Source organism: Pteropus medius, unplaced genomic scaffold (assembly GCF_902729225.1).
Source record: "Pteropus medius unplaced genomic scaffold, Ma_sr-lr_union100, whole genome shotgun sequence".
Taxonomy (NCBI): domain Eukaryota; kingdom Metazoa; phylum Chordata; class Mammalia; order Chiroptera; family Pteropodidae; genus Pteropus; species Pteropus medius.
This window is the reverse complement of record NW_024354500.1, coordinates 26,961,985-26,988,537: the sequence shown is the minus strand read 5'-3', so window position 1 is coordinate 26,988,537 and position 26,553 is coordinate 26,961,985. Positions and strand designations below refer to the sequence as shown.

Below are 26,553 nucleotides of genomic sequence, written 5' to 3'. Positions count from 1 at the left end.
GCCTAGAGTGTTTGATGAACAGAAGCCAGCATGTCTGGAGCGCAATAAATGATCAATTGGACAGGCAGAGATAAAATTCCAGAGAAAGTAAGAAACAAGTAGAGAATAACATTTTCAGTCTTCATTTGGATCTGTATATACAGTGGTATATTATTCCCTGACCTGACCCAGAGAGCTATTCTATCCTTCTTCATTACTACTGGCACCTATTTGTCAGCCATTCTATTAGTCAAAATATCAAACAAATACTCATTATGAGAGGCATGATGCTAAATAATGAGCTATAAGAGAGACATCGCTAGCCCTGTCTTCATAGAGTATATATTTCCGTGGAGAAGAAATAAATGAAATGATTACAAGTATCATGAGGCCTAAGAGGTAAGGTGTATTAGTGGCATTTATAATAAAATAGGGTTAACCTAACCTACAGCCTAGGTCCAATATATATGTAGCAATAAAATAGTATTTCATCTTACATATTTCACCTCAAAAAGTCATTTCAAGACTCCATCTGCTACAACAATAAAATAGATTAAATACAACCATTTATATATATTTTATAATTTTCTATGTCCTTTCATGTGTATATCCCATTTGATATTCACAATAACCATGACAGAGGTCAGTTAATTATAATTACCCTCTTTTTAAAGTTGAATAAGCTAAGAATTTAAATGACTCATCTACTGTTATGAAATGAGTTTGTAATGTAGACTCCTAATCTTTTTTATATTCCCTATATTCAGAGGTCTGGTGTGAGCTAAATATAGTAAAACCATTCACCCAGTAGCACTAGATTTGTAGTTCAGCAGCAAAAGGGAGAGACAACATACATCCTCATTCTTAATGTGGGATCTATTAGGTAGGTGTCAGATAAACACCAGATAATAAACGATGTAGAAATTCAGTGTGCAAATGAAATTAGGGAATAATCTGAGTGGTATGGGATTATTCTATAATCTTGTCTTGACAGAAAATTTAAACTGGTCATCTAAATAGATTATGTGGTTATATTTTGATACGTTTACATTTCGAAATTGTTTTATTCTTTTCCCATTCTCTAAATCACTGTTAATCTATGACTCATCAACTATTCCTGAGTTTATTGATTAGATTAGAAATCTACTGTGTTCTTTGTTGCACAAATTAATTTTAGCTGTCTCTCTCTCTCTCTCTCTCTCTCTCTCACACACACACACAGACTTCTGCCCAGGTACTCCAGAAAACCTTACTGGTCATTCTCTTGTGATTATCTTATTCCCAGCTCTAAGCCTGATGCCAAGATTTCTATTCGAAGGACCTGTTCATAGATTGCTAAATTGTCACCCTTTAGGAAAGCTTCATTCGTTTACTTTTCTTTGATTTCTTAGAAAATCAGTATAATTCCATTCAGTATGCAACCCTGAATTTGCTGCCTTACTAACCGAATATCCTTTTTTGTTCTCATATAGTGCAATGAACTTATTTTTTCTCAAGTTTTCCTTGATGTTTTAACAAATGTCTGTCTCTATTAATATTGATTATTTACATTATGTGTTATAATGAGCTAGAACCTTGCATAATATCACATAAAAATACATTTGGTATTTTCAAATATCATTGTCTTATTGCAAATATTATATATCTAATGTCTTTCCTATCTCATTATACCTGCAAATGCTTCATTTATTCATTAAAAATTGCCAGTAATATGTCATTTACCAATAATTAAGACACAAAAACAAAGTATATAACTTTAATTATGTATCTGTATTTATGTGTTAATTATCATATTCTTCATGGCTAAGAATTGGTGCATGGATGTAATGTACTAAAGACAAATACAGTCATCAAACCATTATTATGTGGTAACATGCCAGGTCCTGTGCTAAGTATTTTTGCATTCTATTTTATTTTATGTTCATATCAACTCCGAATAGTTAGTCTGCAAAATGAGTTTTCTTCTAAAAAGCAAGTGAATATCAAAGGCACATTTTAAAATAGAAACTGATGAGAAATTTCTTTGTAAAAAATGAAAAACACTTACAGGAACTAGGAATTTTTTAATCTCTTCCAGTGCATGACTCATACGTGAATAAGCTTCCCCAGGTGGAGCAAACACTTCAATTAATACATGAAGTTCATCACTCAAGTGGGCATATTTGGCTTCCCCACTCTTCCTTAGTTCTTCTTCCTGTGAAAGAGGTTATTTTTAGTAATAAAAATCCACTCATTTTACACTGATTTAACTTTTACTGAGAATATGACAAAAGGGTATAATCTAAGCAAATTTTCCATAAGTAGAAACCCTTTGAGAAATAAGAATGAAACAAGCCATTTAAAAAACTTAAAATCATTTTTGAGTGAATAATTTTAAAAAAACTGGCATAATTATCAGCTACACAGATTTTAATCAGCTAAATCTGAATTCCACTCCATGGAAAATCAAAAGAAAATGAGGACAACAAAATACTTCTTTTCAAGGATATATACCAAAGGTTTCATATATCATTTCTACTCACATCTCTTTGCCAAGAGTGTATTCACATGATGATCCCGGATGCAATGGAGGCTAAATGTCAACTCAGACTGAGCAGACTATCTAAAATATGAGGGCTTCATTTATGACAGGAAAATTGAGAATGTATACTGGGTGACAATGAGCTGTCTCTGAGTCATCGTTCAGGGCTAGTTAAAATGACACTTGACTATTAAATTAAATTGTGTTGAACAGCTAGCCAAATTCTATTTTCAAAAACAGTATTATACCCCCAGTTGGAGTGATAAACATAAAGCTCTAAATTTCATCTGAATGTAGGCAGACATCACAGGCAACCTGAATGGCAGAAGTACCTGGACACCAGTAAGTATATTTATAGTAATTTAACAAATCTCTTGAGGTATTTCTTATCAAAGAATCCCAAATATATTTTGGGAAAATGTCTATTTTTGCAACAAATGCATTATTTAATAAGTTGATTATGAATGGGTTAGTAGTGTTTTCATGTTTCTGCCCAATTATCTTTTGTGTCTTTTATAACGAAGATCATGGTACCCTGGGAGGCTACGCTAAACAGAACAAGGAATATAATGGCAAGAAGGTTAAAGATAAAGATTAAGAAAATTATAAATGCTAGATAATCTTGTATATAAACTGACATATATAGTCCCAAAGTTAACTCTACAGAAGATTAAATTTACATCTAATAAAAGCATTCAAAAGGGCACAGGGATTAATCAAAAGAATGTAAGATGCATGTACTAAAGGTGAATCTACTTGATAGTATTCAAAATTCTGTTTAAAACAGTGTACACTCAGTTGATATTATTTAATCTTCCATAAAAATGGCACATTTATTCCATCGAGGCTATTTACTATAACCACTGACCTTCAGAAAATGATTTGTGGTTTTCAGCTATTACAGAACAATCACGAGTTAATTATCTTAAGTTAAATTATTAGCTGCTAAACATAAGAAATTCTACCAAAGTCATATGTTAAGGTAAAATATAAGTAAAACATATCAGTTTTTATTAGTTATTTTATAGAGAATGGAATGGCACTACATAGATTCTAATTGGAAACGCTCTCATGCATTTAATTACTAAAAGGATTTTAAGGAAACTTTTTCGTAGGAATTATCATCTGCATTTTACCTTCTATAAAAGACTTGGTAACAATTTGACATTGAAAAGTTTTCCTTTCATTCAAAAGAACATATTTATTGAAGAAAAATCCCAAGAAGTATCAATATTTTATAAAAAATCCACAACTACATAATTCAAGATATAATTTTACCATTTTCAGTGTATATTCTTCAAGTCTCTTTTTGCAATGTAATACTAATAGAATAGAAGTCCTAGTTTTGGTACTGCTTCTCAGGTCACAGGCATGCAAAGTACTTTCCATGGATTATCTAATTTTATCTGCCTAACTATACCCTTATGCTAGATAATGTTACTTTCCTCATTTTATTGTTGAGGAGACTATGGCACACAGAGAGAAACTTGTCCAGAGTTAGACACACTATGAATGATGGAGTTGGATTAGAATCCAGGTAATCTAATACCAAAGGTCAAGTTCTTAATCACTATAGGTGTGTGGCTGATACAAGTTCATATGTATAAGTAAACTTTTTATACATTTAGATTTCCCCATGGATATCTTTAATTTCTGGAAGACCTTAGCCAGTGGTCTCAGCAATTTCCTGGTATCCAGACCCATGTGGCCCTGTGCTTTCCAGCGTATCCTACTGCAGATTAGTGGTCCTTATACATCAAGCACATCTGCCATGAATATCCTTTCCCTTTTCCCAAAAGCTTCTGATTTAGTAGCTGTGTGCCCATCAGTGATGGGTGAAATTACTGTTTTCAAGGTTCTCACATATCTTCTCTACAAAGAGCTTTATGGAGGGCTTAGCTAAAAATGCTAGTGATTTCATACTACACTGTTTATCCCTATCTCTGTGTTTGCAACCATCAGTTCCAACCAAATAATTCATCCAAAATTTTTAAGGTCAAGCTCAGATTGGTTTGCACAATTTCCCATGGATAGTTATGTTGTATTCCTAAGACAACTGGCTTCATGAAGCGTCATTCTCTATTTCCCTGTGCAGTTGGTCTAATAGTAGGGGGAGATGGTTAGGACCCTCCATGCCCTGATTCTATTTTTGAGTAGGGATTCAAGTCATCTCGCAACTGGGTATTTCATCTTAGTTCAGATAATTCAAAGCACATTGCCCAAAATAAGACACAGAATCAGATGTCCCCTTGTGCTCTGGTACTGAGTCCAGCCATTTGGTCCCTGGATCTGCCAAATGCCAATGTTAATATAAAACTCAACATTTCTTAAAATACTCTACAAGTTCTACTCTCAAAATCACTCATGGGTGACATAGATTCCTTTAAAATATCAGAGGGGCACAAATCAAACAGGTTACATTGATAATAACATTACAGAACAGTCCAAAAATCATCATTCTCGTGTCCCAAGCCCTTTCCCACTTCATTACACGATTTTAATTTTTGCCTTGTCTCTAAATTTTGAATTACTGTCTCTTCCCACCTGAAATTTCCTAGAGAATTTAAAATTATTTTCGCCTCTATTAAACAGAGGAAATTAGTTATTGAGTGCTAATTCCCAAGCTTATACGTCTAGTTTATTACAGAGCTCAATGAAATAAAAAGGACACCAGTTAGTTGACCCTATCCTTAGAAGTCACAGTTTGGAATCACACATACCCACATACACAGTGCTCTTTAAAGTGGGAATCTAGTGAACAAAATGTTTCCATCTGGTCAAGTTAAAAAAGAGTAGTCACCTGCTTTGGGTATTTTTTTTTAGAATATGTTATAAGTTGTTCATATTATGATATAGACCATGTATTCCTCCTTTGCGATTTTCCAGATTTTGGTATTTTGTCCTTTCACAGTCTCCTGAAGGGAATCCTATAACTCATACCACCAGCAGAGAGAACACCTGAATAACTGAGTTGATACCCTATTCATTTTTTAAACACTTATATGTTCATCTAGATTTATACATAATGTTATGTCATTTAAATGTTATGTTATCTTTCTTAAATATTTAATTGTAGAAGTAGACTTTACTCTTATCTATTTAACTGACTCAAATAGTTATTAACCACATACTAATTCTTCAAAAAATATGTAAGCTAATGTCCAAGATAACCTAACTGCTTGAGCTCCCACCACCTACACTTTACAAAAAAGGAGTCAGTGGTGTTTGTTCTCAAAATTATTTATATCTGTTGTATTTGCCGGTATTGTATTTTGTTGTATTTTTATAATTCTCATTTCAACTTTTTTTAAATTGTCAAAAGTAGACCACACATAGGTTGAGATTTCACTGTATCATAAATTGCTCCTGTTAATTAAATTAATGCCTTCATTTTTTTCCCATCATACTTTGTTACTAGATCAATTACGGCATCATCTTTCTATTTCATGATTTATCTTTACACATGTCTGTTTCATCATTTTCTCATTTTCTCAAATTATTCTGCATATACAAATGTATCTGATAGGACATGGGAAAGGTACTCAAAAAATTCTTTTTGAATGAATTACTTAAGGGTGAAAATTATGCTGCATTTTTCTCTTATCATCAAGCCATATTTTCACTTTACTGATCATGCTAAGACTTTCTTTAAATGCTCAAACATTAATTGTCCTAAGACAAATGGAATGGAATGAATTATACTTACTAACATGAATTTCTTTTTAGCTTAGGAAAAATGTCTCCAATTATTATTATTAACCTCAACATGTCTCCTGTTAAATGAATAATAATGTATACATTGCATATATGCAAATTTAGTGATAATTTATTTTATAATTAAATAATTATGCAACTGAAATTTGCACCATAGCAAGTATTTGTTCTCTGGTTATAAACACGGAGTCTGTGTAAGTAAACAAAACAACAGAAGCTACTAACCCCAAAGAGTACGGTGGTGCTGCTCATAAATTCGTTACAATAAACAACCTTTTTAACAATAGCCCCTCCTATCTAGTCCCTCCTATGGTTTGTTACCTTATTAGATAAGGATTGGGAATTGCATTAGTTCTTATTAGGCTATCCAATTTCAGCAAAATCTATGGCTGTATAAATACAGTGCTTACTGTTTGCACCCAAGAATCAGCCTTAGCAAGCTTTTGAGTAGAATCCAGAGAAAAGATCCCAATGATTGAAAACTTTATAATAATATTTTAGCAACTGCAACCATCTTAAAGATTGAAAAAAAAATCTGTATGACTCCCTAAGTATAGAAACAAATTATTATGAATTAAATGTTCATAATAAACATCCTACAAACAAAAATCCTACAAACAAAAACCAACCTGAGCTTTCCTGGAAGCTCTCTTATGTGGCTGTGAGTCCAGGAAAGCATCCTAGACCAGGACTTAGAAAGTGCCAAATATAATGGCTCTTCTGGTCATGGCTCCACTACTAGCTATCAACTTTAGGAGATATTTTGCTCATGTGGCCCTCAGTTTCTTCATATGCAAAACAAGAAGAGGTTACTAGAGAGGTAATTTTCAAATGATGATGTACAGAGAGCCAAGAGGGTTCCAGAAAGGTGAATCACCTTAGCGTAAAATGAGGATTCTCCTCCATTCCACTCAACCATATCATCTCAACTTAGGCCTGTTTATGTATAAAAATATCAGGTAAAAAGATACTGTTCCACAAGTTCACTAAACTAAAAGCAATAGACAGCAGTAGACATGATGTCTACGGTCTCTCATAGCTTCAAAATTCCATTACTCACCATGTGACTTTCCTTCGAAGGCATCCTCATCCTGCTACTTAGAACTTTAGTATTAGAAAATGCTACCTTCCAAATAGAGTGTATTTTAAGATACTGAGAAAAATCAAAATTCAAAATGGCAACTATTTGTGTTAATCTTTGAGTAACTACAATTAGATTGTACTGCATATTTTATACACATTATATCATTTAATCTTCAAATAAACCTTAGGTGGACATTGGAAGCAGTAGAGTGTAGTAAAAATAAAAAAAAAAATGATTTGGAGTCAGAGACAACTAGATTCAAATTAACAGCATTGATATTTATTATTGATAATATTTGAAAAAAATTACAAAACTTTTTGAGATTTAGGCTCTTAATCTACAGAATAAGGAAACTCTAAATCTCTCATATAAAGATGAAATGGGGTAATGTATATAAATCACAAGTATAGTGCCTGGTATATTATAAAGACTCAGCAAAAGTTAAAAATTTTCTCTTAGAGGAACTAAGTAATTTGGTTGCAGTTATTCAAGAAGTAAAAAAATTTGAATTTGGTCTGCCCAATGACTCCAAAGCCAAACTCTTATGTTAATGGATGTTTATTATGAACATTTAATTCACTTGAAAGAATATAAATCCAAAAGTTTCAAATTAAGTGTTGCTTCGATGAATGTAACCAGGAGTGAATCAGTTTGATGCTAGTGACTTATTAAGTTAATTTAAATTTATAAATTTACTTTAAGAGAAGTATATTTAAAATTACCCTAAGCCAAAGAGCTCATGTTTTAGAAAGATAGGAAAAATTAACATCATCATGTATACTTTCTTCAATTTTAACTTTCAAATGAATAATAAATTTATTGTCTACAGTATGTCACATGAACCACATAGCATTGAAAGGCCACATATCACATTAGTTAGCTGCTCAGGTTCTGTTCATGATAGCCAGGGTTCAAATCCCAGCCCTTCTACTTAATAGTGTGAAAACTTGGGCAGGTGACCTCACTATTTTGGGCTTCTAATTCTTCATCTGTAAAACAATAATGGTAATAACATAGTAAGCACTAATCAAATATGACTATTGCTAAATATAATTATGCTAAATATCTAAGATTTAAAACAATATACACAATTATATAATTATATATGAACTGAAAGAATTAATGTATTCAAATATCCCAATTGATGTCCTAAGAGTAGCTCTTCCAGTAACAGGAATAAACCAAATAACTTTTTTTAAGTAGAAAATACATGATATAGAGTATATGCAAGTTTTAGACTTTGTTTTTGTTTGTTTGTTTGTTTGTTTGTTTTTACTTTAGCAATTATTACTGTCATATTTTATCCTTAGAGTTATAAGTTACCCTAAAAGCACTGGAGTGCTTTTAGAAGACTTTTTCTTCTTAATGCCCCATGGAACATTCTTTTAATATAAATCATCTTCAGAAATAAATAAGTCTATTGTCTGCATGGTTTTCTCCATCGAGAAATTCAAATAAACACACATTTCTTATTTATATCTTGGCCTGAACAGATTTGTCTGAATCACCTATTTAAAAGCATTTTTATATATGTATACATGAAAATTCTTTTATGTCAGTACAAATTAGCTGTCCAAAATTTATTCACACAAAAGGTGTTTATACAAATGTATATACATAAATACATGATAGAGAAGCAATGGCTCTGATTCTTGTCACCTTCACTGACAAATCCTTGCTCTTTTGAATTGAATGTGGCAATAACTCTTCCATGTTACAGCCATCCATCCTCCAAATGGTCAGCTAAGAGAGGGAAATCTGTCCAGTCTTCACACCAATTCTAACACTGTCTAGATTCATGAAGGATGAAGTACCAGAAGCATCAATGGAACCAATGGTGATATTTTTAAAAGTAGGTCAGTATTTTGAAAGCAGATCAGTGGATACTACCAAACAGAGTATTCCTTATGCTTGTGTCTGGAAATTGATGATTTACGAAAGGGTAAGAATGTCACTTCAGGATAGTGAAATTATATACTCTAGATTACATAAAGAATGGTCCAACTTTTCAAACTAGAAAGGTGTGCAATCCACAACAGTTAAAAGAGTGTTTTGATAGAAAAAATGGGTTAACTGTTATTCCATATAACATTGGAGGTCCTAGCAAGTGCAATCAGGCAAGAGAAAGATATAAAAGGCATCCGAATAGGAAATGAAGAAGTCAAAGTGTCACTATTTGCAGATGACATGATTCTCTATATAGAAAATCCTAAAGACTCCACACGAACAATACTAGAAACAATGAGCAAATACAGTAAAGTTTCTGGATACAAAATCAACGTTCAAAAATCCATAGCTTTCCTGTACTCTAATAATGAAGTGTCAGAAAAAGAAGTGAAAAAAATAATCCCTTTTTCAATTGCAACAAAAAGAATAAAATATCTAGGAATAAATTTAACAGAACAAGTGAAGGACCTATATAATGAAAATTACAAAACTGTATTAAAAGAAATTGAAGAAATGGAAAGATATTCCATTTTCTTGGATTAGAAGAATCAACATAGTCAAAATGACCTTATAACCTAAAGCATTATACAGATTTAATGCAATCCCCATCAAAATCTCATCAGCATTTTGTAAAGAAATAAAACACAAAATCATCAGATTTGTACGGAAGCAAAAAAGACCCCGAATTGCCAAAGCCATCCAGAGAAAAAAGAATGGGCTGGAGGCATCACTCTGCCCGACTTGAAATCATACTATAAAGCGACAGTAATCAAAACGGCATGGTATTGGCAACAAAAGAGACACACAGACCAGTGGAACAGAATCGAAAGTCCAGAAATAAACCCATATTTATATAGGCAAATAATTTTCGACCAAAAAGCCAAAAGCATACAGTAGAGAAGGAAAGCCTCTTCAATAAATGGTGCTGGAAACTTAGAAGGCCATCTGCAAAAGAATGAAACTAGACTGTTATCTATCACCACTCACCAAAATTAACTCAAAATGAATTAAGGACCTGAATATAAGACCAGAATTAATAATACGCATAGAAGAAAACATAGGACCTAAACTCAAGGACCTTGGACTTAAAAAGGATTTTATGAATTTGACTTCAAAAAAAGGAAAGTAAAGTAAATGAATGGGACTGCATCAAACTAAAACACTTCTGCTCAGCAAAAGAAATCAACAAGGTAAAGAGACAACCACCCAAATGGGAAAATATATTTGCAAGGAACGCCCTCGATAAGGGCCTAATATCCAAAATATACAAAGAACTCATACAACTCAATAACGACAACAACAAAAAAACAAATGATCCAATCAAAAAATGAGCAGAGGACCTGAACAGACACTTCTCCCTAGAGGACATACAAATGGCCAAGAAATATATAAAAAATCTCTCAACATCGCTAGCTATTAGGGAAATGCAAATCAAAACCACAATGAGATACTATCTTACGCTTGTTAGAATAGCTATAATCAACAGAACAAGCAATAACAAATGTTGGTGAGGATGTGGAAACCTCATACACTGCTGGTGGGACTGCAAATTGATACAACCACTATAGAAAACAGTGTGGAGGTTCCTCAGAAAACTAAGAATGGATCTAGCATATGATCCAGCAACCTCTCAGCTGAGTATTTACCCCAAAGACTTGAAAACCCATATCCAAAAAGATATTTGAACACTGATGTTCATAGCAGCACTGTTCACAGTGGCCAGGACATGGAAGCAACCAAAGTGTCCTACAGTAGACGATTGGCTAAAGAAGCTGTGGTACATACATACAATGTAATATTAGCCATAAGAAGAGATGAAATACTGCCATTTGCGACAACCTCGAGATAATCATGCTAATAAGCAAAATAAGCCATACTGAAAAAGTTGAAAATCACATGATATCACTTATATGTAGATGTAAACCTAAAAGCAACAAATGAACAGGACAAACAAAGACGCAGGGACATGGCCAATGGACTAGTGGTTACCAGAGGGTTGGGGTTGGGGGAGGAGGGAAGAGGTACACAGGGTAAAGGGGGTCAAATATATGGTAGCTGAAGGAAACTGGACTCTGGGTGGGAAACACACAATAGAATATACAGATGTGAAATGATAATGTATACCTTAAAATTATGTAATTGTATTAACCAATGTTCCCCCAATAAACTTAAAAAAAAGTAAAAAAAAAAGAAAGAAAGAAAAAAGAATAAATGGGTTATTTCATTACTCAAGGAGAAGGTAACCAATCTTGACCAAATGGAATCCATAGGGAGATTTACTAGTCATCCTCCTGAATAAACATATGAAAGGCCTGTGTCTTCACATTTAATTATTTAAAAGTCATTTGCTTAGTAATTAAGATACTCACAAACATTTATTTTGTAGGAACAGAACAGTGTGGAATCACAAATTATCTAAATATGCTTCTCTAGTCTCTTCCTTCCCAGATGGAAATGAATGTAAAGGGGCTCTGTTCAGGTTCAGTAGAGGGAATTGTTATAGGGATGTGAAAGCACTTATAGAATGGTATTGGAGCCCAGTGGATCCAGAAAGAGGGAAATGGATCCTGGGAAGAACCTGGCACTCAGAGATCTATGAACATTGTGGGCAAAGGACATGTGCATGTAACAGTTCTCCCTGACCTCAAAATGGAAACTGAGAAGAAACCAAGATGAAAGTTAAGCATGTCCTACATTTGAGGCTGGGAGAAATCAGGAAAAAAAGGGACCAGGGGTTCACAGGGGTGAAAATCCCTTTCTCCCACCTACTATTTAAAGGACTTCACTACTTGATTTCAACAATCATATCTAAGCTCACAAATAAAAACAACATGCAATACTAGCAGCCATAGACAAGAAAGTCAAGCAGAACATCCAAACACATGCCATTTGAACACTGCCAAATGAATTGCTGGAAGTGAAAAATGAACACTTCGACAAACACATTTTAGGAAGCAGTTGAGATAAAATGCAGGTACAAAAATTTTACCGTTTTAGAAAACATGATTTCCAAGTTAAGAGCAAATAAAAATTCAAAATAAGAGGCTTAATTCTTCCTGATGAAAACAAGAGAAGATATTTCCCTCCCTCTTTTTTTCCTCAGAGTACTTAGTTTTCAAAAACTTGATTGTAAGTAAGTTCTCTCTTTGAATGTATATAAATCCTTTTGAAGACAGATAGGCCTTTTGTCAGCTTTATGACTTAGAAATGTCTTTCTCAGACACATGGAAGACATCTCTTTGAAATGTAAGCATCAGGATAGATAACCCCCATCTCCCAGTTTCTGTGGGAAGGTAGGAGCCTAATTTTGGGAAATGACTTGCTCTAATTGCAAAACTGCTTCCTGTCATAAAGACATGAGAAGTTTGGTTTTCCCTTGAATGAAGCCATTAGCTAACACTGATGGTCACCCCCCAGTAACCAGATAAATTAGGATGAACTGCATGACCAATGGTGCTGTCAAGGAGGACTTACTGGAGGACTGGTTATTGTTTATGTTGAGAACAAGTATGTAATGGGTAGTATCTGCTTGGCTAAAGAGTGAGATTTCTTTCGGTCTTCATAATCTCTTGGTGGATTGCCTGTGATGTCCATCACATTCTGGTTTAATGCTTATTCAGTAATAAAAGTGTCTTTCTCCTATCCTACCTTTGTGAAAAAGAAGATTTTGTTATTAATTATATTTCCCAACATCCACTGAAACAAATAGTGACAGATGCTGTTGGTCCTCTGCCCATGTTCCCCTGCCTTACCATCTTCACGCAAACAGCATTTACTCATCTTTTTGCCGAGATGGCTTGGTCTAGTTATGAGAGAGAGCCCCATCTGTGCACGCAGCAGGGAGGAAATGCCAGGGAACTACCCTCCTCCAGGAGCAGCTCTCAGCTAGTGACTGGGGAGAGTTGGCTTACAAATACCCCAGCGTGTTCAATCCTAAGATAGGGTGACTTGCATCTTCTTCTTTCTCAGAGTTCCCCAGTGGGATAATGTTCAGTTGCTCACAGGTTTAACTTGTTTGAGAATGCACATTATATGTTGGTTTTTTTTTTTTAATTTTTTTAAAATCTACTTCCTTAATCCTCTACCAGGGATTCAGAGATCTCCTTACAAATAAACTTCACATAATTAAATCCTGCCACCCTGTCTTTTCCTAGGGGAACTCAAATCAAAACAACAATTCAGTAGATTAAATTATGGAGAGGATGTCGAGAAATATTAAAAACAAAGAAAAGTACATGAATAGATAATGATCACAAAGTAAATAACACAGATATGAAGGATAGATCCAGGAAAGCTAATATGTAAATAATAAAAATTCCACATGGAGAGAACAACATAAGGAAGAACAACAACAAAAATTAACAACTAATAGAAAAAAATTACACTCTGCAGATTATAAGGGCTCAACTAATTCCACCCTGACTCGAAGAGAAAAAACACTTTGGTGTATATCTCATTAAAATCTCTGAACTTTAAGTATAAAAAAGCAAGCAAGTAAGCAAACACAACAAGAAAAACCTCTTGCAAGCTTCCAGAACTAGATCTACAAAGAGAAAAAAATATAATTGGCAGTGGACTTCTCATCTACAAAATTTTGAATTTAGAAATATGAATAATATGTCTACCAGTATTTATCCAGCCCTGTGCTGAGTGCTTTCTATGCATAGTTATATTTACTATTCCAGAAATGATATATAGTATTAAATAACCCTTCTCAAGTACTGAGAACTGTATGACTATAGAATTCCCAAGGCCATGGATGCTGGTGATCTAATAAGGTGATAATTCATCATTTTAACTATTCCACTACAAATTATGGCATTTATTATGCTCTTCCAAGAAATCCAATGTTTAGACTACCTGGAACTAATTCCTTTGAAAAATTTTCACTAATGCAAAAGACGAGGCCTATTTCCAAAAAGTCTCAGTAGTCTAGATTTAAGAAGTATTTAAATTGTTCTGAGTACATGCTGACAAAAGCAATAAGCCAAATGAAAGATGTTTGGCAATAATGTGGGTAATGGAAAATATTTTATGAATCACTTTACTTAGCATGCTAGCTCTCAGGGTACCTGTATTCTCTTTCCATTTCAAGAAGAAGCATCCTCAAGGATAAAAAGGTTTCATGAAGCCTGAGACAGATATTTTTTAAATTCAGAATCGGGGCTGGGAAGAAAGGTGTGCTGAAAAGAAACCTATGAACCAATTAAGAAGTGAAGACAACAAGTGAGCTGTCTAAGAGGATTTCAGGAAAGTCATCTTTAACCCAAGAGATATTTCCAGAATTGCTTCTGAGCCTCATGGTGCTTAAAGGGCAAGTTGTCACTGCCAACCAATAATGGAAAAGCAAATACTAGTGAATCCCAGCTGGCAGGGATCAACAGGCCAAATGCTGGTCTGAAAGAAAATTTAGAGTTGGAATATCAATTTGGGGGAGACTTCATGTGCAACCAGACATGTTTGTAGAAGAGACGGCAATAGGACACCAAAACAGCTCTGACCCGGAATGCTGACTACAGCCAGAAGGAAAAAACAAGAACAACAGAAAGGCCACAAAAAGCTGCTGAAGAAGTTCCTGCAGAATTGTAGAGATGCTGCCTACTGGAAATGCAATAGCAGCAGACAAATCAATTTGGCCCTTGAAGATATAATATAAAAACTCTGCTTTGAACAAATGCATTACGCTGTTCATCAGGCAACCAGACTGAAAAGCAAACACCATAAAGTGGCTAACCACTGACTAGAATATACCTGGTATCAGTGTGAAAGGGCATCCAAATTTACAGCATAGACTCAAGGTCAATAAATGCCATGAGCAGAAGAATATATATTGTTGCCACTTTTAGCTTTCTGAAAAGGGTTTCCAGATCATATTACTTCCTGTTTAAAAGCCTCTGGTGATATTTAACTAAAATTCAACAATTTCAACATAGCACTACAGACCTTTTTAATATGGTACTGGCTTAGCTTGCAGTTTCATCTTCTGCCATTCCCTTTGCAGACACTATTTTGCAATCACTAAAGGAGAAAATCCTCACCTTTCTCTGAAATCATGGTCCTCTCTCAGACCACTGTGGATCTTTGTTTTTCTTACAAGGTTCAGATCAAATGTATTCATCTCGACTGTACACAGCCAGCAACGCAGAAAAGTTTGCTCCATAGAATCTTAACTGTAGCATCTTCTAAATAATATCATAAATATTTGATATTATATTATTCATATTGATAGCAACTTCCATCAGAATGTTAGATTACATAGATCTTATTAAACAGGGAGTGTATTTTTCTGTAGTATCTTGTGTGTGTTGTGTATGTGAGAGAGAGAGAGAGATGGGGAGGCGAATTAGGTCAGAGTATACTTAAATGATGATTCTTAGAACATATCTAAATGTTAATAAAATGTATAATCTCTACATACTTTTATATTAATCGTTTTAACCAAATAAACAGTTAAGCTTTCTGTTACTTAATGAACACTTGCCAGGAAGAATGAAGTACATAAAAATTTGATCTTTTGGAGATTATAATGTCTTATCACATTATTGTTTTTCCTTTCTTTCCTTCACTCTGTTTCAGCAAAAATATATTTAATAATGTCTAAGAGGAAAGCTTTTCTTATACACTTGACAAAAGGATGGGAGGGGGGAGTAAGGATATCTTTGAATTTTCAAAGAAATCAATTACACTGAAAAGACTAAAGTTGTAGTAAATCAATTCTAATTTTATAAACATATTTTTTTCCTAAGAAGCTCACCTCTGTTTTGTCATTATAGACCTACTGAGTAGTCTATCAGGACTAGAAAATACAAACCCAGCACTAGAGATGCTGGACACGTGTAAGAGAGCACATCAGAAAAGGGTGTACTTGAGCCATTTTTGTAACTAAGTTTCAAGCACTATTGTTTAACAGGGATCTGCATTTGGGCATATGACACTAGAGCTACTAAAATATTCCTTTTGTGTGTGGAAAGCCCTTCTTCAAATTTTTTCTTTGACTTTTCAGAAAATAATGTCAAGGAAGAATACGGAAGGAAGAGCTAAGGACCTGGACTTGGGCTCCTCATAACATCTCATATTTGTTGATGCACATTTTGCCTCATATCGCCCAGCAAATATCTCTTCCAGATGAGGAACTTCTCCCTCAGTAACACTGATAAGTGTTAATTTCATCATATCATCTGAAAACCTTTCAGCGACACCTACCTATGTTTAATGGGGTTTAGACTCACCCTTTTTTTTTTATCAGAAGGCAATAAGCATCTATGGATACTGCATAAACAGAAAGGAAAAGTAGAATCATAATAGTTTAAAGAACTAGTTTTTATCCCAGAGCACCTATAGAGGATGGATATAAAAATTACATTAGAGTCTGCAGAGTTTTAATCCAATCTCTTCTCAGCATAGCTCCCTCTCTGCCACTGTTAGCCCAACAGCAAACATGTCCATGGCTGTGGCTGCCAGAAATGATGAATGTATCTAGAGAACACAGGTCAGCGACAGGAGGGCTGCAACTGCCTGCCACTTCTTCAACCATGTAAAAAACACACATATTACGATTGGTCATTTATCACACTCAATAATACGGACACACATACACACACTCACACACACAATATCATTGAATAGTAGAATATCATCACACACAATAATATTTTGTTTATTTTGAAGTGATCACCATATATATTTAGCTGTCTTGCCCCTGGTGCTAACGTTGCTAGTTAAGGCTCTGTGGGGAAAAAAACAAAAAAAGACAAAAAACAACATATATTGATTATCCACAATGTGCTGAGATTTTCTCATTTATGATCTATAATAGGTTCTCACTTTTTTTAAAGGAAATGAAGGATTTTTTAACGAACCAGACAAAAATCTTAAAAAATAGATTGACTCAAACATTGGCTCATGATAACTGTTAAGTCCACAATTAGTAATCATATCTTATCCCACATCGCAAAAATAAGTGAAGTCGAGGCCGGAGGCAGGATTCTGACCTGCAGGATATTTTGCTGTTTGCCTCACTGTCAGATATTAGAGAAAGTAGCTGACAGGAATACAATGGCTTTTAGTGACCAAGAAACTCTCCTTAGCGAGCTAAATGAAAGGTACCAGAAAACGTACAAGTTCACAAGAATTCTAATCAGGCCTTAATTCCTAAGGGAAGGTTTCTGCAAAGAGGAATAACCCAAGGGTAGAGCAACCCACATCTTAAAGACCCCACTGGTGATGACAATAGGTGTTGAGCTGGAACTCACCTGTAAAGGAATCTCTCTCAGGGCCAGCACAGATTAACAGTGGATTACTTTTATTCGACAGGCCAACTCTGTTAAGAGGAAATCTATCACTTCTTTAAGAATCCGCTACCATTCTCCTTTTGAAACAAACTGGATTTTTCTGAAAATTAAGTATCTGGAAAGATTACATTGATGGTTCTGCTCTAAAGAGTCATTAACATATGTTAATTTATTTAAGTAATAAATACTTTAAATGCACCTTTATGTAAAGAGTCTGTGCTGTGAGTTCTGGGGAGCTCCTGACCTTGGAGAGCTCATAGTAGACATGGAGAGATAAGGCATCTACATATAATAAATTCTGGTACAGAGGTCAGAAGAAAAGTTATAGGAGTTAATTCCTGGGCATATATATTCACACAGTGATGTTTACTGAGGCCTTTTGCCTTAGAAGAACTGGTCCAGTGTGGGATATAGCAGTAACTAAAAACAGTCTGCTCACTGAGCTTAGATTCTAGTGGAAGGGGACAAGTAATAAAATGATGCAAAAACTTCTATATAATTTTACATCATAAGTGCAATAAAAGAAAAAAAAGAAAGGGTAGGAAGAACAAGAAGAAATAGAGCATTATTTGGATAGGGTGGTCGGGGCATCTCTGAGCTTAGTGCTGAGTAATGAAAATGTGCTCAACCGCACAGATTGGAGGGAGAGTGGGCAGGTGGGAGCGCTATTGCAAGCAAAGTGAAAAATAAGAGAAAATATCTTCAGACAGGATAATTTTGGCATGTTTGAGGAAAAGAAAAAAAGCTAGTGTGGCTTGTGCACAGGGAATAAAGTAGAAAGTAGAAGCAAATGAGGTCTGAAATAGATGGTTTAGAAAACTAATACAGGTTTTGTAGACCATGGTAAAGAGTTTTAAAAATAGGAGAGATATTTTCAAAGTGGATATATGTATATGTTGTTGTCTCTTTGGGGGAGGGGAAGCTTTGTCCCTAAATTTTGTGAAAGTAGTCATAGAATTTTGCGAAACTACAAAAGGTGCAATTAATTGAGAAGATCAGAATGACAATAATTGTTCAGTTTTCCAGTGATAAAATTATTAATATAACATTTCCATACATTAGAAAGAGAACTTCAGACTAGAAGTGACTATTTTTGCTTCACTTTTTGACACATTTAATGTCTGATTTCATAAGCTGCAAATTATTAGAGAAGAGGTGTTTGTTCAGTTGGGCTTTGAAGGATGGCTGGGATTTGAAAAGGAGAAGGGAGTAGGTCAAGAAGGAAGAATATCATGAATGAAATCTTCCTTACCTGTTTGCCTTGGAGAGTCCAAATTTACACCATTACTTTTACTTTTAGTAGTACCTCCTTTCACTCTCAAAAGTGTTCAGGTTTGGACAACAAGTTAAATGGTCTGCCTTAATCACAAGTAAAGACATGGATGTAGGAAAACACACACTTACATCAGAAAGAGCAAAAGCTCATGGTAACATTTACTAGGTAAGTGTGCCAGGAGTGCAACATGATCTGAGGTAGAAGAGTTTAAATGTCTCTGAGAGTGGAGGCCCTGTAGTCATCACTAGGGAACTGGACTTTAATTTTCTAATCTAGGAAGGGAATTGGGGGATACGTGAGGAGGGTAATGGTAATTCATACCATGTTTCTAAGAAAAAAATCAGAAGGAAGGTTATGAAATGGAAATGCTGTATCTATCTGGTTTTAAGTTGATTCTCATCTTTTCTCCTGCCAATTTCTATCTGTAAATAGAGATATGCCTTAAACATCTGTCTTTCAAACTCTCATATTTCATGGGACTTTGTCAATGGCCTAATTTTAAACAAAAAATTACTGTTTGTGGAAGATACATTTGTCTATAAAGACTTCCATCAATGCATGCTAGCTTGAGATGCTTATAGATCATCTAGTAATACTGGTTAAAAAAGGAAGGAGTCAATAAAAATTGAGCACATGTATAATTATTTGGGGGAATTTGATATCACAATTGGCTATGTGAACAATCTTTTAAAGATCACTTAAAAGCATTTACTATGTTTAATCTGCTTAGAGGGCAAATGCTAGAAAAGTTTTAATGCTTTATAAAAAGGTATCTATGATTTGGGATGACAATTCCAATTAGAGCATCACAGAGAGATTCAAAAAGCACTGTATCACAAATAACTTACATGAAAATAAAAATGATGTGTTAAGGAAAGCTTTTAGATGGCCCCAAATTGGTTAATGAAGATGCCGATGTCACGACTCTGATTAGACATTACATATATGAAATAAGTAGAAGAAAACCACTATATTTCTGTATTCAAATTAGTTTTATATTATAAGCAGATAGCTAACTATTATATCTATATTCCTAAATGTCTTTATAATCAATTTTGCTAAAAATCTTATTTTCTGGGGCTTCTTATTAGAATACTAGGTATTCACTTTATATTTTGAATTGTATTATATCAAGGAATGGTTAGTAGACAGAAAAATAGAGCTGCTTTCCCTCTGAAAAAGGAACTGATTCTAATCCAGAGAACCCCTATTTCTTACAAAGCTCTCCACATGAAGTTGAAATCTAAAACTTTAAACTTCTATGAACTGCTATTTTTGCTCTCTCAAGTCACATAGAACTTTAGTATCTCTTTATTATCATAACCTTTTAACTATTAAACACACACATGTATTTTTAAGTTAATACATTTCCATCATTTGTTTTCTAAGTCAAACCAATTTTTGCACTTGTCACCATCCTGGACTCTTGTTCTGATTACTTCTAGGTTGCTAACATTCCTCTTAAACTGTAGCTTTTAAAACTGTCAACAGTTTTATTTTTAATATTTTTTAAATCAGTGGAGAGAAAATAATTATCATGTTATTGGTTCTGGGTGGAAAGGTTCATAAACATCAGCTAAGACAAGCTGTCCCACCCTTGACACACTTTAGCTTATAGTCAACGGAGACCTCTAGAATTATCTCACATGTATTGCTAAATGTTCAGAAGTAATAACATCATTGACAATTTGAAATTGGCTGTTAAAATTTTTAATTGAAAGAATCAGCCAGATGCAGCCCATTATTCGAGTTTATCTATACTAGTTTGTCTTGCAAATTTTGTGAGAATGATATTGACATTCCCATCTAACTTCACTGATAAAATTATCTTGCCTCAATTTAGAGCCTTCTTCCAATTTAACACCAATCCATTAAATTAGCTCTTTTAGAGTTCAACAAGCTATGAATCCTCCTAATCCTGAATAAAGCCCTTCAGGGTATAATGAGAGGCAACATATATCACTGACTCTGGAGGATGCTCTCTCAAGGCTGATGTCAAGACTTCAGTGTCCTCTCAAGGCTGATGTTAGTTCTCCCAACCAACACCCAGCCAAGGTATATGTTCTTTTTCTAAGCTCCAATGAAATTCAGTTGCTATGATCCAAAGGTGGACAGCACCCTTTCACAACATATGCATAGTATTATAGAGGAGACAAATGACTAAAATACATTTAGAAAACATTAGCTGTTCTAAAAAATGTCTAAGAAAAATGCTTTGGACACAGAAGTTGGAACCTAATATCAGCTAGAATCAATGTTTGGTTTACTGTTTGAAAATGTAACTCAGTTTGAGATATAGTAATCATAATTAATTTTAAAACTGAATTATAGGTATAAATTAACATCAAATAGTTTAATTATTCTGCATACAGTGGTACTAGAAATGAAATATATTTTCTCTTTAATATAATTAGTTAAATTCAAAGCCTACGTCAGGGAGACTTATTGAAAACTTCAAAACATTCTGAAAGACTATGAGTAAAATAAAAAGTCATTAAAGCAGTTTAAGGCAATTTTAAAAAGTGAAAAGAAATTGGATTAATTCAGTGAATAAGTATTTCAATCACCATTTTATAATCGTACTTCATTTACAAAATTTTAGTCAAAATATAATATTGCTATTTCTTATGCTCCTAAAAGATTCTAGGCAAAAGTTTCTGGAAGGCGTCCAATTCTCTCTAGCAAAAATAGATTTTTTGGTTATAGAATCTATATTTTTGTTTTAAGTAATACTTAATTTCTTCTTTCTCTTATGAGCAAAACCAATTAGGCCAAACACGCCAAATGTGACAGAGGTTTTCTTTCACAGAAAGGAAAACAAGTTCTTTATTGACCTTTATTTTATGAGGTTATGGTATTAATTCATGTTACATATATAGATGTTCCAGAACATTGTTTTGAACTTCTTTTCTGGCATATTTAAAAAATATATGTTTGTGTATCTTCTCTTTTGTTTTGTGCATTTCAAATTCATACCAAGCATTAAACAGACGATCTTATTTCTAAAAAAAAAAAAAAGGAGGAAGAAATTGATCTGCAGACTACAGGATAAAATAGATACATTTTTCCTCTTTTGGACATTTCCTACCCCAAAATTCATCTCAAGTTTATACTTACTGCTGTATATTTATCTAAGTATAACTTTATCATATGTAGATATAAATATATGTGTGTACGTATTGTTAACTAATCCATGTTAGGCTTAGTCATATTTCTAAAATCTTTTTCTTGACTACATCTTATTTCTTTTGTTTCTGAACTTCCTACATTTAGTCGCTGCATTTGCACCGACTAAAATTCCTCTTGCACCAAGGCAAAATATAGATCAATTTGAAAATATCATTAATTAAAAAAAAAAAAAAAAACCTCTCAACTGAACTTAGAAACTGACCAGGAAAGTGACCTGACTCATTTACAATAAGATAAATAGATAAATGTCTGGCCACCAATTTCCACAGTTAACTTTTTTATCACATAATCATCCACCTCCTAGGAACTAAAAACATTTGTAAGTGACTTTTTTAAGTGCCTTCAGAAATGCAATATTTTCTTTCTGTATTAGCAAGTAAGAAATCACATAGAAACTCAGTTAAATTTGCATAGTTACTGAAATTGACATTTTTTGATATCATATTTTATGTCTGTAACCTCTTCTATAAATTAATATGTGATCAAGCATCATCGTTATGGGCAACAGTGTTGCCATAACTAAAAGATGTTTTCATTATACCCCTTTCTTTTATACACTGTATGCACATGTTGCATTTATGAACCCTAAAGTAACTCTTCTTAAATTTTATAATTGCCCCTAGAATACTTAAGATTACAATTTTTTTTTATTATCCCACATATTGCATCCGGTTCAGTCAACTAACTAGAATCAGATAATAAATCATTAACCCAAGAAGGTTTTGGTAGTACTAGAACAAACTAAATTTTAATGCCAGTTAAAAACAATATACTTATTAAATCATGAAAAGATATATTTTATTTTTAGAGTATTTTTCAACCCTTCAGACTTTCTGTGGTATCTATTTGATAAAAAAATGTTTACTAATAAAATAAAAAATATTATATTCATTATTAAAATCAAATACAAAATTAAAGATTAGATGCTCCTCATATTATTATGGAAATCAAAGAACATTAAACAAGTTGTTTTCCCACAATAACATAGACAAGAACAAAAGAAACATCAATAAAACTATAGCTGAGCCCAAGTAGATAGCTGATCTAAGTTGTAATAGAGGTAAAATGCAACTAAAAGCTAAAAGTAATTTAAAATATCTAGAAAAAAAGCAGTTTTTACTTCTCACTAAAACATATGATCTAGGATTTTAAGATTCATGATCTCTTTGTTTAACACTATCTAGTCATTTTATAGCTTGGCTTCTGTGCTAATACTTTAAACTATTTTTTAATAAGTAAATGCATCCTTTGGACCTAGTGACTCAATCCAGAATATTTACATTTATAGACAATTTGTTTTCAAAATGAGATATGCAATCTTAAAAAGTCCACTTTTAATAGGCAAGAATACTGAATGCTAAGAATTAAAAATTGTAAAAAGAAGTGTACCACTTTTTAAAAGTGGTAGAACTTAAGAATGTAAGATTAAAGACATAACAAATCTCAGAATCCAGTAAGAAACAAAAATAAAATAAAAATAAAAATAAAATAGATTTAAACCTATATTTTAATTTTTAAATTATTTTTATTTTTCAATTAAGAGTTGACATTCGATATTATTTTATATTAGATTCAAGTGTACAGCACAGTGGATAGTGGTTAGACATTTATATAATTTACAAAGTGATCCCCCCATTTAGTCTAGTGCCCAACTGGTACTGCATGTTTTTAAAGTGCAGGTCTTAGATCATTGGTTTGTCAAAATGTAGGTCAAGACCCAATACAGGTAGTGACATCAATTTATTGCGTTTCAACTGACACTTTAAAAGTGAATCAGAATGTCATATTACAGCATAATAATATCAAAGAGCATTGGGTATGGTAAGGTTTGATAAGTATGTGCGCGCGCGCGCACACACACACACACACACACCCCTAGTATCATTTGATAAAACGTTAGTTTCAGTTATATATTATTGTATTAGTTTCCTATTGCTGCTATAACACATTACCACAAACTTCGTGGCTTAAAACAATACAAATTTATTCTCATAGTTCTCAAGGTCTGAAGTCTACATCAGTGTGTCAGCAGAACTACATTTCTTCTGAAACTTCAGAGGAGAAATGCTTTCTTGCCTTTTCTAGCTTCTAGAGGCTGCTTGCATCCCTTAGTTTACGGTTCCTTCTTCCATCTTTAAAGCATATCACTCTAACTTCTATTTCCACCTCACATATCCTCATTCTGTCTTTATATTTACTTTTGCTAACTCTGATCCTCCTACCTTCATTTTATGAGAACACTTGTGATTACACTGGGCCCTCTTAGATATCCAGCATGTTCTTTTCATCTCAAAATCCTTAAGTTAACTACATCTGCAAAGTCTCTACTACCATGTAAGGCAATATCTTTACAGTTTCCAGGATTATTAAGATGTGAAAATTTTTGGAAGGTATTCAGTCTATCACAATTGCGTGTGTGTGCGTGTGTGCTTGTGCACACTAGGTCATGAAATAAAAGACTTCTTACTGTGAGTTCTGGTTTCAAAAATTCAGAAACACTCACTTAGACACAGTGACTGGCTGATATGCAACAAAAGTTTCCTTAGTTGCACAGCTATAGTAAATATCACTAATTGATCTTAATTTTTTTTCTGCTAACCTCAAATATAACAGAATCCTTCTCAACAGATTCCAATAAAATATTAGTTGATTAGATTTAGAATGTAAATACAAAACTTTTTACTATCCCTCAAAATCACACTATTGTTTAAAGAATGAGCAACAATGGGCTCTAGAATTAAACTAAAAGACTATTTATTACAAACTTGGTATTGAACAATGGAATAACAGAAAAAGGAGATAAAAATTTCAAATCAAATATCATTCAGATCTGTGGGATTTAATCAGTATCTTGTAAATGGTCAAGCATAGGTTTAACAATTTTCAAGTAACACAAAATTGAAAAAGCATGGTCCTTTAACAGCAAAAATGAAAATAAATTTGGCTATTATAAAAAACTGGTACTGTTAAATCTGTCTAAAACTTATCAGAAGCATGGTCATTTAACATACAAAGAATCACATTTAAAAAAAAATTGTCAAATGTAATACTGGCTGAAAAAGTAACAACACTTATGCATGAAGAATGATGTATTGCGTTTGAGGGGCATGCCTTGTTTTTTGCACCAGTCAGAATATTATTATAGTAGCTTGTTTTGTTTTAGTCACCTTACTTGAGAAGGACAATTTAAATGATTAGTGAAATGTTAAAGTACATGAGTAACTCAAGGGCAAAGTCCTTAAAGAACATGCGAATTAGGTTTTAGCCTAATTAGTGGAGTTAATGGGTCAGTAATCTCTGGTTTAAAGTTTAAAAACCATCAAATATAACCAGTGTCATCAAAGGAGGTAACACTATTTTCTATGAATGGAGGATCACTTAAGTTAATGATATAAATTTGAAAGCCATATTATCATTTATTTTTTATATATCAGGCTCCTCTTACCATGTCACTATGGTTACAAACACCAAATAAATTAGGAAATTAAAATATTTTTCAACATAACAGACACTTTTGAGAGAGTAGTACAAAAAATGAGAACTTGAAATTGCCCAGGATAGGAAAACAATAACAGATAACCAAGATTTACAACAATGACAAGCAAGTCTCAGTGAAAGTACCATGGACCACAGTCTTAAGAAGATTAAATTTTTGACTTGGTAAACACATTAACTTCTGAATGTTAATGTGAGTAATTTATAGATTTTGCTTTTGTTACTATTATAATCTGTTGAATACCAATGGAATAATTTGGCTTTTCCACAAAATATGACCAATGAGATGTGTGCAAACACTAATAACATACACAGAAGATGAACTAAAATGACTGGGGTGACTAAACCTCAGAGGTGAAAAGTTATTAAGTCTTTGTTTCTATTTTCTTCATGCTTACTACTAAGACATCTATTTCATACTTAGGTTGAAGAGAGGTGGATTATGTGGCATGGCTTTTACTGAAAGAAGGTTATTTGAGAAATTATTTGAAAGAAGGAACTGAACTTACAAAGTACATTAAAGAGAAATTAAATTTCAGCATATTATGGCACCATACTCACTTTAGATGAAGCTTAAGAGGGGTAATGTTCCCTGATCTCTGTAAGGCATTTGCCAAATAGTTTGAGCACTTTCCCTGAATAATCAGAAAGCAAAAGCTATTGAAACCATTCATTTTTTCTTGTTTCCTTTATGGGCATTAAGAAGCATAGTCACTAGAGTTATTTTTTATAATTTAACCAAAGGTGTTTGATATTTTTCTTCACGAGTCTCCAAAATTTTCTATTATTAAAGATGGATCATGTGTGAAAGAAAATGATTATACTGAATGTGAGTGCTTTTCTTGGTACATTGCTATTGCTAGAAATAATGAATAAAAAAAAAAGCTGAAGATTTTTTAAAAAAATATCTCAGCTGAAATTGGGGAACTTTTCTGATAAAAATGTATCTTAAACCTACTAATTTAATATCATAAATACCTGCCTTTTCCATCATGTCAATCTAAAATAATTACAATATTAATAAATATTATAAAATCATAATTATATCTAATTTCCT

The 26,553-nt window shown here is 33.3% G+C and overlaps 1 protein-coding gene across 14 annotated transcripts in view; it reads right to left on the bottom strand.

The window, feature by feature from the left end:
* The window catches only part of KHDRBS2 (KH RNA binding domain containing, signal transduction associated 2), a 512,467-nt gene that overhangs the window by 265,361 nt on the left and 220,553 nt on the right, over positions 1 to 26,553 (bottom strand). For all 14 annotated transcript variants that reach the window (XR_005650707.1, XR_005650704.1, XR_005650702.1 and 11 more), the window contains one exon: positions 2,027 to 2,173. Coding sequence is in view for 5 of the 14 variants with exons in the window: in XM_039852950.1 (XP_039708884.1) it covers positions 2,027 to 2,173 (147 nt within the window). In the remaining 9 variants the exon portion in view is untranslated. The remainder of the gene's footprint in view (positions 1 to 2,026; positions 2,174 to 26,553) is intronic.